At 37.3% G+C, this 16,754-nt stretch overlaps 1 protein-coding gene across 1 annotated transcript in view; it reads left to right on the top strand.

The window, feature by feature from the left end:
* Positions 1-14,028, top strand: part of LOC117400452 (epidermal growth factor receptor) — a 179,297-nt gene extending 165,269 nt beyond the window's left edge. Inside the window, exons 23-28 of the mRNA XM_034000452.3 lie at positions 2,340-2,486; positions 2,771-2,868; positions 3,224-3,391; positions 4,228-4,275; positions 5,658-5,760; positions 5,935-14,028. Of these exons, the coding sequence (XP_033856343.1) occupies positions 2,340-2,486; positions 2,771-2,868; positions 3,224-3,391; positions 4,228-4,275; positions 5,658-5,760; positions 5,935-6,284 (914 nt within the window). The 3' untranslated portion in view covers positions 6,285-14,028. The remainder of the gene's footprint in view (positions 1-2,339; positions 2,487-2,770; positions 2,869-3,223; positions 3,392-4,227; positions 4,276-5,657; positions 5,761-5,934) is intronic.
* Positions 14,029-16,754: the final 2,726 nt, after the last annotated feature.

Below are 16,754 nucleotides of genomic sequence, written 5' to 3' on the forward strand. Positions count from 1 at the left end.
ACAGCAAGTGCCACAGCAGCCCTGGTTTACTTTGTTGTTACAAAAACTCATATCACAGCTGGAGTTTTGAAACACATATAATGCCTTTCTTTGTACCCTTACAATCTAAAAACCCCCACATGGAACGGTTGTTTCTGCATTGTGCACAAGTGGACTTTACAATATGACTTATGTATCCTTCAAACAGTGTGCATATCACAGCGTAATTAACCTTATGTAGAGATAATTAAAAAATAAAACAAATAAAATATGAGCAACATGTTTTAGACTGAACTAATGGGCAGGTTTTTCAAAAGGTCATAAATGATAACACTAGTGTTAATCAACAAATCGTTACTAGCATTGATTTTGGCATTTTCAAGCAGTCGTTATGCCTATTTTGTTTTGAAATAATCATGCTTATGTGATTTCCAAAATTATGTTCATTTGCAAAATAATGTTAACATCTTAACAAGCAGTTCCTCTTGCGACTATTTATTTTGTTTGCGTGGGAATTTAATAGGAAATCCATGTTAATTGTCATAATTTATCAGGAGTTAATTTATTATTATTTGTTTATTTAGCAGAAGCCTTTATCCAAGGCGACTTACAGAGACTAGGGTGGGTGAACTATGCATCAGCTGCAGAGTCACTTACAACTACGTCTCACCCGGAAGACGGAGCACAAGGAGGTGAAGTGACTTGCTCAGGGTCACACAATGAGTCAGTGGCTGAGGTGGGATGTGAACCGGGGACCTCCTGGTTACAAGCCCTTTTCTTTAACCACTGGAACACACAACCTCCTTGCACTTGGAAAAGGAGGGTTTTAATTAACGAAAGAGTATATAACTCACCTTGAAACAGACATGTAACAGACCGTGGCTGTGACGCCACCGATACAGAGAGAGAGTGTACAGGACAAGAGTTCATTTCTTACAGACTACCTAGATAATTCAAAATTGGTAGATATGGAAATATTTAAGCCTTTTATATACTTGTGGTTATGAATGAGATTTATTCACTTGTTTCAATCATTTGTAACCTTATGGAACGTTTGTTATATTGCTAAAATGATATACCGTAATTTGCACCCAGAGTAATGTTACTACCAAGAAATTATCAATGCAACTATAGCCTACCTGAACTCTGGATACGTACATTATATGACAGCTGACCAGTACTCTAGATTTTATTTGAATTGTACAAACAAAAACCTAAGAGTAAGTAATGAAATCTTGGTATGTCATACTAGATATTACAAAAGTTTTCTTACAGCCAACAGATCATTGACATGGATTTTGCCTAAACGTATTTGTAATGTTGACAGACTCCCCCCACACTTTATGTACAATGTACACTTTCACCTTCACACGTTTGTATGCATCTAAAATGTTCTTATAATACTGTAAGTGTTCGGTGGCAACTTCAAATCATGTTGAGTTTATTTATCGCGGAGGCGAGCAAAGAGTACCAGAGAAAATGCATGATTAGAGGAATTCACCGAACAATTAATTATAAACAAATTGTGCATTGGGTTGGGGAGTTCTAGTGTAATTTTAAAAGCTTAATAAATATATAATGAAGTGTTACATACATGGTATACATGTGTAATAACTAACAACTAGAAACACAAATTGCACTTCAAAGTATTTGTTTATGGCCTACAATCATACATACTAAAATACATACAAAAGAAAAGAAAATAAATTCAAACCTAGACAGCTTACCCCAGACAGCAAGGTAGTTTTTTCTTTTTAACCAAAAAAAGATTGCAAAATGCACATTAAAAGAGTTGTATATAGTAAGCGGTGGGAAATAACCCCCCGAATGCGGGTAAATGACTAGTGGGGTTAAAGTGTTTTTTTTGTTTTTACCCATGCCACCCGATTTTTACCCATATGCTAGATAATTGTAAATCAGCATTTGGCTGCTGCTTGCAGGTGGGAGAGCTGTCTCCCTGTATGCTAGTAGTTTCCATAACCATTAATTATACTTCCATTCATTTTTCGTGATCTTGTTAACATGCATTTTGATTAACTCATTCCCCTTACCTTGTCATTGAGACAGGAAGTGATGTATGTGACCTGCGACAATTAAGCCTTTTAACAAAAAATGCGTTCATTAATCAACTCAATTTCAAAGCATTAACGGATTGATTTTATTAACACATTTTGTTTGAAAATCACTTGCTACTAAAGCTGTCGTTACTATAATTGATATACTAATCTTGTTATATAATGTCATCATGAAAATAAAAAAGCCAAATTCACTGTGTTTGTAGTCACAGTACTTCTCATTAATCTCTTGTGTTTTTTTCCAGTTGATATGAAACCCTCCTTAACTCTGCTTCTCCTTCCTAGGTGTGACTGTTTGGGAGTTAATGACTTTTGGATCAAAGCCTTACGATGGTATCCCAGCTAGTGAGATTGCAGGGGTACTTGAGAAAGGGGAGCGTCTGCCCCAGCCTCCAATCTGCACCATTGATGTATACATGATTATGGTCAAATGTAAGTGATGCTTCCGTACTACAGTGTTTCTCTAATGAACAACTTGTATTTAAATCCCAGCTGACAACAAAGACATGGAAAATAATGTTTATTGTTCATCTTATTGCCGTACCATATCTTGTTAAATGTTAGAAGCCAGGCTAGTATCTACTGTAATGTGTTCTTCCAGCTGGCCAATATGTCTTGATCTCTCTCTCTCTCTCTCTCTCTCTCTCTCTCTCTCTCTCTCTCTCTCTCTCTCTCTCTCTCCATCCACTCAACTTTCTCTACCTGTTGTAATTTAGGCTGGATGATTGACGCAGACAGCAGACCTAGATTTCGGGAGCTGATTGCAGAATTCTCTAAAATGGCTCGGGATCCTTCTCGCTACCTCGTCATTCAGGTATGGAGAAAGAGCATAACATTCCGTCAGGCACTTCAAGATCTTGGATCTGCTTGTTTTAAGAATTTTAAGTATGAAATGGATAAGATGATGCATGTCATACTAAATTGCAGGGAATGAATCAGATGCTGGGGCAGGTTAAAACAGGAATGAAAAAGTGGCTTGGGATATATCTGCACATGCTGTAGCTTGTCTAGCTAACATAAAGTGCTATATGTTGTACTGGTACAGTTGATCAAGGGGAGGCTGGTTGCAAGAGTTTAATTTTTCTGCTCTAGCTCCAACGACCGACTCCAGGTGGATGCAAGACTGAATTATAAACATCAGTTTTAACATCATCCCTTTTTTTGTGTAGGGTGATGAAAGAATGCACTTGCCGAGCCCCTCTGACTCCAGATTCTACCGCACCCTGATGGACGGAGAGGACATGGAGGATATTGTGGATGCTGACGAGTATCTTGTTCCCTACAATGGGTTTTTCAACAGCCCATCCACTTCCAGAACACCGCTGTTCAACTCAGTGGTAAAGCTTGGATATCTGCTATCAGTTTAACTACCTGGGCAGAGGGAAGGGGTTGTGTGGTGTACTGTAGTTCAATGAATATATGTCCATCATCTAGGAATATTGATAACTTTGGGTCCATTTCAGTGGAGTGTCAATAATTGTTTTCAATTAAAGGAAAAGCTGATGGTAAAAAAAAATTATGCAACATACACACAAACATCCCTCTCCCCCAAAGAACACAAATTGTTTGAATATAACAGTGGCAGGCATCTTTGTGAGAAAGGCTAAAAAGAAACTGTTTGCAGGTGCTTTTGTCAAATCAAAAATAACAGTTTGTATGGTCACATTTGTTAAAATCCAGCCGTTTCAGAAACTGTTAATACAGTCTTCCTATGAACTTGTTTTTAGACCATTTTACTTAATGTTTCCAAAACAGTAATCAGAGATGCTTAGTTTTTGGTTCCTAATACACCAATGTCTAGTTTACCACAGATCATCCAATTGTGTCCCCATAGGCTTCTTAATATTTTTTGGTTTTGTTTCTTGTTTTTTTTTTGTTTGTTTTTTTTCACTAAACAGCAGACTTGATTAATTTATATTTTAATCAAGTTTATTTAAAAAAATCTATTTATAATATTGGGATGGAAAAAGCTCAAATCAAGCATATTTGTAAAGTGAGAATAAAAACTAAAATGATTAGAAATGTAGATCCAGGACTGGGTGTGTGCTCAGCAATGAAGTGGATAAATAATCCAATACAACTGTTCCACTCCAATAAGGTTCTCCTATCAGTCCACTTTTGAAGTAACATGGAACTCATCCTAACACCAAAATCCTTTCTCTTTTTTGTACAGAGTATTACTAGCAACATGGGAGCACCTGCCTGTGCTAACAGTAATGGGGTAAGTTGCACTCATTTTTAAGGTCTCAAGAATTTCTTGTTTCCTCCCAGCATGCAACTGTTAATGGCCAGTTGTCTCTGCCTCCTCCTTGCAGGACTACACACTGTAAAAGTATACGTTCCTCCAGCCCCTCTGGTCTTTAAGAGATGGTGGGAAGGCAGAATTTAATAATGACATACATTGACTCAGAGATGCCTTGTTAGCAGTCTTTGTGCCGTCAAGCCTCAGCATTACAAAAGGATTTCTAATAAAATGTGTTTTGTCAGACAATATCAAACAGTGCTACCCATCATCTGATCTCCATTGACAGCATCTAGGTCATCCTTGACATAGCTGAATTGAGGGATGAGCTAGACCCCAGTGTTAATTCCTGCACATGTGAAAGTGCTGTTCTCTGCACTACTTAGCCTTTCAGACCAAAGTTGGAATGTCTGGAGGGATAGTCCAATCCACCTTTTCCAGAGTGCTAGGCAAATTTTTGGATGTCATGCTAAAAAGGGCAGGCCAATCATTTCCTAAGGATACTAGCATAACTGATGTTGGCTGAGACTTTTCCAAACAACTCTGTTTCATGCTGAGTGACTGCAGCCGTAAGGACTCTAGCCCCAGAAAACTTTTCTTTTCTTTTCCGTGCACCAAGAGGACTTTGCTGCCCTTCCTTTGACATTTTTTTTGGTTTGTATTTTCGTGCTCCACAAATGTCATACAGCGACTACTGCTCTCTGTACTCCTAACTCTGCAAGTGCGGCCGCTAAATAGACAGATGTGCTCATTATCATAATTGCGGATCATTATTTGTGTGTTGAGTAATTTGCATTGCTTTTAAGCTTACGTAGGGCGCAGTACAAAATAATTGCTTGGCCGCAATGCAATTTGAATTTTGCATCCGCAATTATTTGCACTGCTACTACTTGCATCACCCCCCTTAACTCAGAAGTTAAACAAGTTTGTCTGCCTTCAAGACAGACAAAATTGAGGGGCTTTACTGCTCAAGACAGACCTGTTATGTGTTAGATGAATTCACTGTATTCAGAGCTCCAATTACCCCAAACGGTCCCTCATTATTTTGCAATTTAACTTACACAGGAAAAAAATAATATTAAGGGATGTTAGAGAGTTCCTTCAACAATAAAGTATCGTACACAATTTACTGTCAACATGGCCTAACAGTAAATTAACAGAATTTGTAAAATACCAAAAGCAACTGTATGCGATTTTGAGGATTACGAAGAAAAGGATTTTACTCACGGTTTCAACCCCCTGTCTGTCTGGTTATCGTTAAATTGGCAAAAATGTACACCAGTGTGTTCTGTATTTAAAATAAAACATTCAAAAGAAGTATGTTATGTAATATTAATGTTTATTTTGTTGTTAATCATCAGGGATACCCAATAAGAGAAGACAGCTTCATCCTTCGATACAGCACAGACCCCACAGGCCCGCTGTCAGACGAATGTCTGGAAAAGGATTTTGAACCTGCGCCAGGTTGGTGAAACAGCCTTTATACTGTGAAATTGTGGTGCTTGAATTGTTAGCCTTTAAATAGGAATATTCATTTGCAAGGTATGAAAAAACTAAAAGTGTGCATAGGGAACACACAGCAGCTTTTTCTTAATATTTTAAAGAATACAAACCCTGGTTTTTCTCTTATATTTTCAGAATATGTGAACCAGAATGGACGCACGTTGTCTGATATGATAAACCCCATTTACCAGGATGTCCTCCTTCCTCGCAGCCCCACTCAGGGAGCTCAAGACTCTCACTATCTGAATTCTGTCAACAACACAGAGGGAAACCCAGAGTACCTGAATACCAATCCACCTGTTCTCCCCAGGCCAGTCTTTGACAATCCACGCTACTGCGATCAAAAATTCCACCACCAAACCAGTCTGGACAATCCTGATTATCAACAAGACTTTTTTCCCTTAATATCAAAAACAAATGGTCATTTTCCTGCAACTGAGAATGTCGAATATTTGGGCTTAACAGTACAGCCAAAGTCCCACTAGGACGACGCTCTTTGACTGCTCTTTTAGCCTCTCTAAGAATGGTGTTCCAAAAGAGTGTCTGTGGAGCCAATTCGGTGGAACAACCCGAATTGTTTTCTCATAGAAAGGGGTGCATTATAAGCAATTCTCGAATTTAGATATTTTCCAGTCATTGTGTAAGAGAGATTACTTGTCTCATTGAACATTATGGCACTGTGCTTGAACACAAACAACTTCAAGACAGAGTTTTTGTGTTTTTTGGATTTATCCTGCTTTATCTGAGGTTTTCAATTGTTCCCCTGAAAAATTCACACACATTACAGATAAGAAAATGTTATAGAGTATATTCACAGCTGTAAATAAGCTATCAGCCTTGGGTTGTCATCTGTGTGGGTTGCTACTTGTTTTGAAGAAAGTATTCATTCATTTTAGACTTCCAAGCTTCACCACCTCACATCAACATGCCCTTGATGACAATAGATTAAACTGTTTTTTTCCTGATAGAGAAATGCAAAAAGACATTGAAAATGGCATTGCATTTAACGCAGTATTTATTGGAGCCAAAATGATGCCCAGGTTTTCATGAGTACCCAAGGACCCCTGCCTGTATACACTGAATGGGTAGTACCACAGAATGGGAAGGGGAGGCGCTAGCAGGACAACAGAGATACAGTATGGAACTCGCTGAAATTAACTAAGGGGACTAAATTGCTCTTGATCCTAATTGTAGCCCATACCCAGGAAAAAAAACAAGAGGAGAGATGTCTGATAGTGAATGACATGGCAGGATACATTTTCCAAGATATACTAAAGACGGGACATGTCATTTCCTTTTATTGGTACTATTCCTGCCGCATCAGTTTTTGTTGATGGGTGTTTTAAATACATACAGGGTCGTTTTATGTGTTTTTATTTGTATTTTAGACCAAACATGTCAGTTTATTTACTCACCAGATACAGCACAAGAACAGTTTTCTTGCAGTGAGATGTGGACATGAGAGCAAAATTCAAACACATTGCTGATTTAGTGAAGTATTGTAATTGTGCTACCAACTGTGCCAAAGTAGGGCACTTCAGGACTTGAGATGTGAACCTCTGTGAATAGGGTGGGAATCTATTATGAACTTGTAACACATGAAAACTGCACTGCAGTCAAATCAGAACCTTTTAATTCCATTTGTTCAGGACACAAACACGGGTGGTGTAAGCTTCCCAGTATATCTGGCTGTGAAAAATTGTGTCTGAAGATCCTGTATTCACTATTTATTCATATATCAATTCGGAAATTAATATCATCACAAACCCCAGTTAACAAGAAAACATACTTGTAAATTCCAAAATAAGCAGGTACCTTTTCACCCTATTACCCTCAAAGCCTAGTAAATTAGGGTGAAGGGGAACAGCAGAGAATGGGGCAGTTTCCATGGAAAAAGAAAAATAAGTCTCACCTTTTTCTCACTATTTTCGAAGTACTTTTCAGGTAGTGTGTGTTTTTCTATGTAGTTTTTTTTAGTCAGAGAAATTCTAGTTCCAAATGCAAATAACCTAATTAATATTAAAATTCGGGAGGGTATAATTAAATATTTCTGTCCAAGTTCCAATTTTGGCTTTGTGCAACTACTGATATCATGCAGCTTTCTTAAACTGGGTTTCAACAAAGGTTTTAGTTTGGGTTGAAGCACCACAAGTGCAGCTTGCCTCATTTGGCCACCAAAAAAATGAAATTACGGGAAAGAAAACAAAAACCGAGATAGCATTACACAAACACAAAATAAAAATGTAAAAAAAAATGTAAAAAAAAAAACATTCCATAAGAAAGCACTGTGTACTCTTCTTGTTTTATATTATTTTTGTGACTGCATATATATTTATTATAATCCTAATATTCACATACATATATAATATATACAAGTTTTCTTACAGAACCGGAGCTTCAGCAATTCTGATCCTTATAGTCTATGAATAGTCTATAACAATTGTAAGTCGCCCTGGATAAGGGCGTCTGCTAAGAAATAAATAATAATAATAATAATAAATAATATGAACGGAGCGAAAACACCAACGCTTTAGGTTAATGATATAAAAATGATGTAGTCAAAATGTTTATTACAGTACATTTTTTAAATACTGCTAGTACATCTACAATAGGCTACCCTACTCGCTCACTTCATTTCATAATATTCTTATTATAATGTAATGCATAGGAGTACAAATGTGACTTTTTTGTCCTTGGCAGGTACCCATGATATGCTAGTGTACAGTGTATTGCATCTTATAACTTAAAACAATTGGTTGTCTAATCACCAAACACGAATCTGTAGTTTGCAAAGAGCTTTGTTATTCATTTATTTGTATTGCAAGGGCTGCATTTTTTATTTGTAGTAGCTTCAGTATTTTTTATAGCCTTGCTTATAAAACAACCAAACTATAAAGCAGTATCATTTTGAGTCAAATGGCAATAATTTTAAACGTTGAATAAGTGGTGTCACTGACAGTGATGTGAACCAATCACATGACAGATAGAGACTATATATACTGAGCATCAAAAGAAACTTATCACTTATATTGGAGCATCAAAAGAAACTTGGACAAAATTTGCTAGATGTGACTGAAAAATGACAAACTCTTTTAGAGCAGGTGCAGTGATTTTTTTTTTTTATAAATTTAGTCGTTGCCAATTAGTTTTTATTATTTTCTCCCCAATTTGAAATGCCCAATTATTTTATTATGCTCAGCTCACCGCTACCACCCCTGTGCTGACTCGGGAGGGGCAAAGGTGAACACACGCTGTCCTCCGAAGCGTGTGCCGTCAGCCACCCGCTTCTTTACACACTGCGAACTCACCGTGCAGCCGCCTCAGAGCTACAGCGTCGTAGGACAATGCAGCTCTGGGCAGTTTACAGGCAAGTCCGCAGGCGCCCAGCCAGACTACAGGGGTCGCTGGTGCGTGGTGAGCCGAGGACACCCTGGTCGACCTAACCCTCCCTCCCCCCGGGCGACGCTCGGCCAATTGAGCGCCGCCACCTGGAAGCTCCCGTCCACGGTCGGCTGTGGAATAGCCTGGACTCGAACTCGCGACGTCCAGGCTATAGAGCGCATCCTGCACTCTAGCGAGTGCTTTTACTGGATGCGCCACTCGGGAGCCCCTGGTGCAGTGATTTTTTATTGTGCTGATTAACAACTGACATCACGAAGATGCTGCAAAATGATCTGTCGATCTTGGGCAGGTGTTGTGACTCTTGGTCTCCCAGTTCATGGCCTGTCATTGACGGAGTGTGTCTGGTTATATCGTCTCGCCAGGTTTTAAATTTCTGGCAGTGAGCACGGCGAGCCACAGTACGCTGCCCTAGTCCAGCCTCCAACATGCCGACTGCACAAAGGCTGCTCTCTTGACAGACGTGGCGTATTGTTTTTTTCTGTGATTTTCTTTATTGCTTTTATTCAAGCTTGCAATTCAACAGCTGAAATCACCCCATGTCCAGTGTCCAATCAAATGTCTCACTAATTAGGTGATTAAGTGCATATGCTTCAGTCATAGTCACTCAGGCGTGTTGTGGTCAAGGATGAATGATCGAGTGATTAAAAACATTTATATACCTTATTTTTTTCAAAAATAAATGTGTTATAATAGTGATAAGTTTCTTTTGATGCTCTTTATATATAATTACATGGATAGTAGCTATATTTACCCTTTGGCCCATGCTAATAAAAAGTCGTATTGCACTTTTGTGATGTCAAAAAGACGTATTGCATGGTTACCCGTGCAATACAACTTTCTCTGTCAATGAAGGTTAGCTCAAGCAAATTGTCATGTTGTCCCGTTTTCTATTTGTTATTATTTATTTCTTAGCAGACGCCCTTACCCAGGGTGACACCGATTTTCAACAACCAGCCGACACCGATGTTCGAAAAACTTTTATTAGTCAACAAGAAAACGTAAACACATCCAAGAACAACAAACAAGACTTGGCTTTGGTAAAATCGTACCTTAATCTTACTAGTAATGAAAAAAGATGGCAGTGAGAGTACAACCTGGCACTGTGTGGAAGTGGGCTGAGCTCCCTAAAAGCAAGCTGCTGTGGAAGCTTCTCTCTCTTTGCGTTGCTGTCTCCTATTATTATTATTATTATTATTATTATTTCTTAGCAGACGCCCTTATCCAGGGCGACTTACAATTGTTACAAGATATCACATTATACATTATTTCACATTATACAGATATCACATTATTTTACATACAATTACCCATTTATACAGTTGGGTTTTTACTGGAGCAATCTAGGTAAAGTACCTTGCTCAAGGGTACAACAGCAGTGTCCCCCACTGGGGATTGAACCCACAACCCTCCGGTCAAGAGCCCTAACCACTACTCCACACTGCTGCTCCTAGCACAGGGTTTCCCAATCCAGGTACTGGGGGACCCTGTGTCTGCTAGTTTTCATTCCAACTGAGTTCTCAATTACTTAATTGAACAGTAAATTGAACTTTTCTTTAGCTTAATTAGATTAATTGTTTTCAGCTTTTAAACAGTTGGAGATTTCTAGTTAACTGTCCAATTGTATAAGTAACTTGAAATCTGCAACTTTTTAGGAGCTGAGAACAATTAAAAAGGTCTAATTAGCACATTATTAGTTCAATTACATAATTAAGTACTTGAGTAAGTAATTGAGAACTCAGTTGGAATGAAATCCAGCAGACACAGGGGTCCCCCAGGACCAGGATTGAGAACCCTGTCCTACCAACATTGCTGTGGGGCGGAGGCTTTCTTCAGAGGCTCTGATCAGACTGTGAAACTGGGGATCGCGTAAATCAAGTAAAGAGCTACATTTTCTTGCACGTGCATGGTATTTTCTTTATAGACCCGGTAGGTGGCATATTTTAAAGATTACAACGATACTATTCTGAATTCAACATTTGTTATTGTGTTTATACATTATGAAAGGATGGCGTGAGTAGCCTATGAACTGCGGTTTATGGTGTCACATAAACCCTTGAATTAATATTTACTCGCAATGCACGGCAGCCCATAGATTATTCATATATACAGTACATACATGAGAATATATTATCACACAATATGTCTCGAGTTGGTTACCAGCCCAAAACCAGCAAGAGACTTGTTCGATAATATTTTTGTTGTGCAATAATATTTTCTGACCCATATGTTATTTTATATATTATATGTTTCTTAAAGCATACAAAAGTCAATATCATTCTCTTGATTTTTTTAAAAACAATCTCCTTAAATTCTTCTGTTATTTGTCTGAACTTCATTGTTTCTGAGTTCTCTTCATTTTTTGTTGAATGTGTCTTTATTTTGAATTTTGATATACTGTGCTTGTTGTAGCAAGAGTGATAATGGCAGGAGTTTTCTTTTTAAATTAAGAAATAAATCCAGTATTTGTTTTTTGGGACTTTATCTTGAACCTCTTATAAAAATTGTAGCACTTTCAGTTTCCTGAATTCAGCATTTAGGTTACTTGTCAGGGAAATAAATGCATTCAGAGACGGAAACCATTCAAGAAAAGAGTGGGAAGCTGCTTATGAAATTTAACAAGTAGATTGTGGACAATCAGTCGCTTAAAGTGGAATGGAAAATACATCATTGCTCTGTGTAGCTAAACACTTGACACCTATCTAGGAACTGGTACAACGTTTCAGTGGGGGATCATTCTTGCACATGATTTCAGCAGGGAAAAAGTAGGCCTAATACAGTATAAGGAGAAGTTAGAGCAGAATAGACAGGAACAAGACCAGGAGTAGGCATCAATGGCATTAAGTACTATAGTGGGCATTTCTTGTCAGAAGCCTCTTTTTTGTCAGCTTAAAAAATCTTTGTGAACTTTGTTGGAAAATGTCTGTTCCTCAGAACAAAATATTTTGCTATTTTCTTCTGCAAGATATTATACATCTAACACTGTGACTGTCCCTTTTCATTTCCAACACCAACATATTTTAGACTGGTTTCCCATCGTCATTTTAAACTTAGACTTCAGATTTGATTTTAATATTTTGGGAACGGAATTTTTTTGTTTACAGTAAATCCTGTACAATCCTGTGTCATTTGGGACCGGAAAATTGTGCCAGATTAGACAGCGTGCTGGACTATAGTATAAAAAATCAAATACTGTACCTAACAAAAGGTGAAATGACAAACTATTTGAACGCTTCAAAAAACAAAAACGTTATTGCTGTACATACACAATATAATAAACGCAATAATGCCTCAACAAAATATTTAATCTGTTATTATCACAAGCCTGTTTAATTCACTCCCATAGAAAGACATTCACTTGTTCATACTGTACCTGCATGCGCTGCACAGTCAGATTTACATAGATTTTAGGCAAAAGAGACTTAAAAATCATGCCGGCTTTCATAATAGACAGGTACCGGGTTGTAGAGGGTATCATACCATTAATTTTTACTGTAGTTTTAAACAAAAAAAAAATGGAATTGTGGTTTGAGAAATGTACTACACTAGATAAAACAAAATGAAAGAGTTAAACCTTAAATAAAACATTATGTAGATAATTGGGTATCTAAAATGCATTGTTCCTATGGTTCTTAATTGTGGTTCTTTGTTATACTCCCAGAAGAAAATACAGACCATTACGTTAAATATGTATGATTTATTAATGCATATTAACCAAAATATGCTCATTCAGTGACAAGAGGGACTTGGCTAGATTTAGTTATGGGCTGATACTTCTGATTTCGTCTACCTCACAGCAATCCCACATCTCCTGAGAAATTGTTAATTTCAGGCTGTAACTCTAGTGTCATAGTCTTCACTATTAATCATTAGAATATTGGCAAGCATGGCCACAATTTGCTACTCCTGTGCAGTATGCTTTAAAGTAATTCAAAGATATTCAATGACTACCTATCTGGACATTTTAATAATCCGACAGAGTTATGGGGTCATTTAGACCAAAGGATTTGGTTGTATTACAGTCCTGCAAGTCACAAGTTCGTAATTGATATTACATGAAATTCATGTTTGTCAGCCATGGTACATTTACTGGGAAATAATGAGTTGACATCACAAATATCTGATTTAAAACAAACTAGTGTATATCAAATCCCATACGCAATTCTGAAATCTAATTCTTTCCTCTTGCAAGGTCTAACTTGAGTTAATATGGATGTGCTAAAGTTCAATTTAAGTTTCTGTTAGAAAAAAGTATTGCTTACTTGAACCTCAGCCTCTTAGGAATGTCTTTTCTGAAAAGCATGTTGAGCAACTTGCAGCAATTAAATTAGTTTTTAGCAACTTATTGATGAAATGCAAAAGCACTGTTTTGTAAATACAATATATGAAAAGCTGTCTTTTTTAAATGTTTATTGGTCCTGAAAAATTGTTTGTATATGGAGTGCAGTATAATGATAGGTAATTATATGCTATGTAAACACTGAAATATTTGGAATTGTATGATATGCAATGACTATATGAATGTCAATAAGGTTGTAATGTAAAATATTCATCCGATGGCTTTGGAAAGGTATTCAAAAATTGTGAGCCATCCTTGCTAGTTTTAGTAAAGCTATGTTTTAAAAGAAAAAAAAAAGAAAATGTGTTTATAAAAAAAGTAAGACTTTAGCAATACGTCACTGGCAGCACCTTTCCATTCATTTCCTTGAGTATGCTGCACTTACAAGTCAATTTCTTTGAGAATCTATTAGCTTTACTGTTTCACTGCCACCTTCAAGATATTGTACTGTTGCATGTTGTATAACTTTAATAAAAATTGTGTACAATCTACTTATACAGAAGCAGTTGTGATTAAATGTATATTGTATAGTATACATAAGTGCCTTATTGGAAGCTGTTATAAGCCTAAAAAAAGGAACATGCGGTCAGTATCCTCAAACTGGGTGCAGAGTGGGAGCACATCTGTACTCTTTCGATGAACATCTGTCTTAACTAGGGCATGTGTATTGCATGCCTTCATATGGACTTCAGATGAAGGTACTGTTAAGAACATAGCCCCAGGGCAGGGTATAAAGAGGGCCTATTAAGTGACCTGGTCAGTGCACCATGAGAACTCAACGTAGCCTGGAAGCCAATAGAAGAGATCCTTGCTGAATAAATTACTGCCTCTCCAAACCTCCATCAGGCCTAGCAACTGAGAGGACTTCAGGCAGCATTCAGGAATGAGAGACTCAGAAACAAGGTTCTGCAGTTTAAGCCTGTATGCGCATGGTTTAATAAACACAAATAGAACAATAAATAAACAGGCACGGTGGCCAAAACAAAAGGTTCAAATAAAACCATACAGGACATAAACACCACTGTTTAGGCTAGGTTTTTTGCCTTCACTAAACACTTCAACTAACACACATTCAAACTCACCAACTTCAAACTCAAACACCTTCACCAAACAAATAATTTCTCCATTTTTATACATGTGGACACTCCCCAATTAGCATTCAATTACCTAATTGGGGAATGGCCACAGCTGTGATTACTGGCAGGGACAGATTTAACCTCATCTCTGCCAACCTTACATTCCAATACACACTACTTACATTTAGGACTTTCGCCCTGCCACAGACACATTCAGATTAAGTGACCTGCAATCATGTTAGTTTTTACAAATACAGGCACCACATTGTATATTTACTACTTTTATATTCACTAGCTACACAACACTGGTGTAGCCCTAAATCACAAAGTACTGGAACACCAATTCAAATATTGATTTTTTTCAAACAAATGATAAGTATTCACGTTTTAATTGTACATTGAACTAAAGGTATCATTTAATAGGTAATGCATGCGTCTCTCATGTGACTTTTAGGCTACTCCCCCTTGGTCAGTCGTGCCAGATTAGCATTTTTCCAGTCAAATTTGGCTTGTTTTGAAAGCATCTAGCGCAGTGGTGGGCAATTCCAGTCCTGAAGGGCCGGTGTCTCTCTTGGTTTTTGTTCTAACTGTACCCTAAATTACTTACTTGGACCAAGTAAGTGCTTATTAGAGGCTTAATTGGTCCAATTATTTAATTTAGGGTACAGTTGAAACATAAACCAGGAGGGACACCAGCCCTAGAGGACCGGAATTGCCCACCCCTGATCTAGCGGGTAAATTCTGTCTTAGGTGGTTTGGTTATTTTTTGGCTATTTTTATCATGTTTTTTTTCTATTCCTTTTGATTATGAGGTCATCACCTGCGCAGAACTTCAATCACCCCGTGTTTTTCTGGTAATCTGCATAAAATTACAAATCACACAAACGCTTAGCATGGTCACCAATTTAAGAACTGTATCAGTACAATTGTTTTTGTTTTTTAATTTATTTTTAAAGACTTATCTGCCGACAGTTCTGGACAATTTAATTTTACACTACATTCTGTATTTATTTTTCCTGGACCTAGCGCATTCGATCTCATCAGATAAAAAAACAGCGGTTCTGGTACTGTAAGTTGTGAGAAAAAACAAGCAAAGCAAATAAATAAATAAATAGTTTATAACATTACTTGTGTTTCTTAAATGTGTATTTTAAATAAATGTGTAGCACTTATTTATGCTTTTGTAATATATATTACATCTTAAAAGCAAGTGCGGTTTTTGTCTGGTTTAAAAAACTAAATGTGGCTACTTTTTGACTGATTACTTCCAACATTTGGTGGGGCGTTGCCCTTGATTAACCTCCCCCAGCTAAGTCAGAGACAAAGGAAAAATATGGACACACATTCCAGCCCACCGCCACCTCTTTCCTCCCCCACCAAATCATAGCTTAACATCCACTTTTTTCCCTGCACATTTACAATGTTACCCCCAGGGCACAAAGTGCCATAAATCAGTTGCAAGGGCAATCGTTCATTCCAATCCACGGGTCTCTACACTGACCGATTATTATTATTATTTATTTATTTATTTATTTATTTATTTATTTATTTACTTATTAGCAGAAGCCCTTATCCAGGGCAACTTACAGTTGTTACAAAATGTCACATTACAGAAAAGAGCAGTTATAAAATACAATAAAGTCAGTAGTAAGAGCAAAATCAAATAAGAGAAAATAAATACAGTAAATAAATCTGTATGACCGATATACAATGCAGCTTTAAACTTGTGTTTATGGCCACAGTTGTTGGATGCACTTTTGATGTCTTCCTTGTCAGCATTTTTACAAAAAAAACAAATTGTTAGCCTTCTTAAAATAATGCTGTAGTTTGTAATAGAAGTCCCTAATGTTCTCTTCATTGAATCACAGGGACGACTGACTGAAATCAGACAATTGTGCGGGAGATGTGTATGACTCTTGACTCTGCAAACATTTAAAATACACGCCGTTTATCAGAGACTCCGATTCAGAGTGTACCGTCAAAACTGGTATGTAGGGAATCAGATGTAGATTTTTTAGTTCCTAGTGCCTATTCAATAGAAAGACTCATTTGATTTCCCCACGGAAACCATTGGTGCACAGGCAACGAAATTAGACCGGTTGGGTGCCATTTAAGCATTTTCATAAGAAATCGGTAAAGAT

This window comes from Acipenser ruthenus, chromosome 4 (assembly GCF_902713425.1).
Source record: "Acipenser ruthenus chromosome 4, fAciRut3.2 maternal haplotype, whole genome shotgun sequence".
Lineage (NCBI taxonomy): Eukaryota > Metazoa > Chordata > Actinopteri > Acipenseriformes > Acipenseridae > Acipenser > Acipenser ruthenus.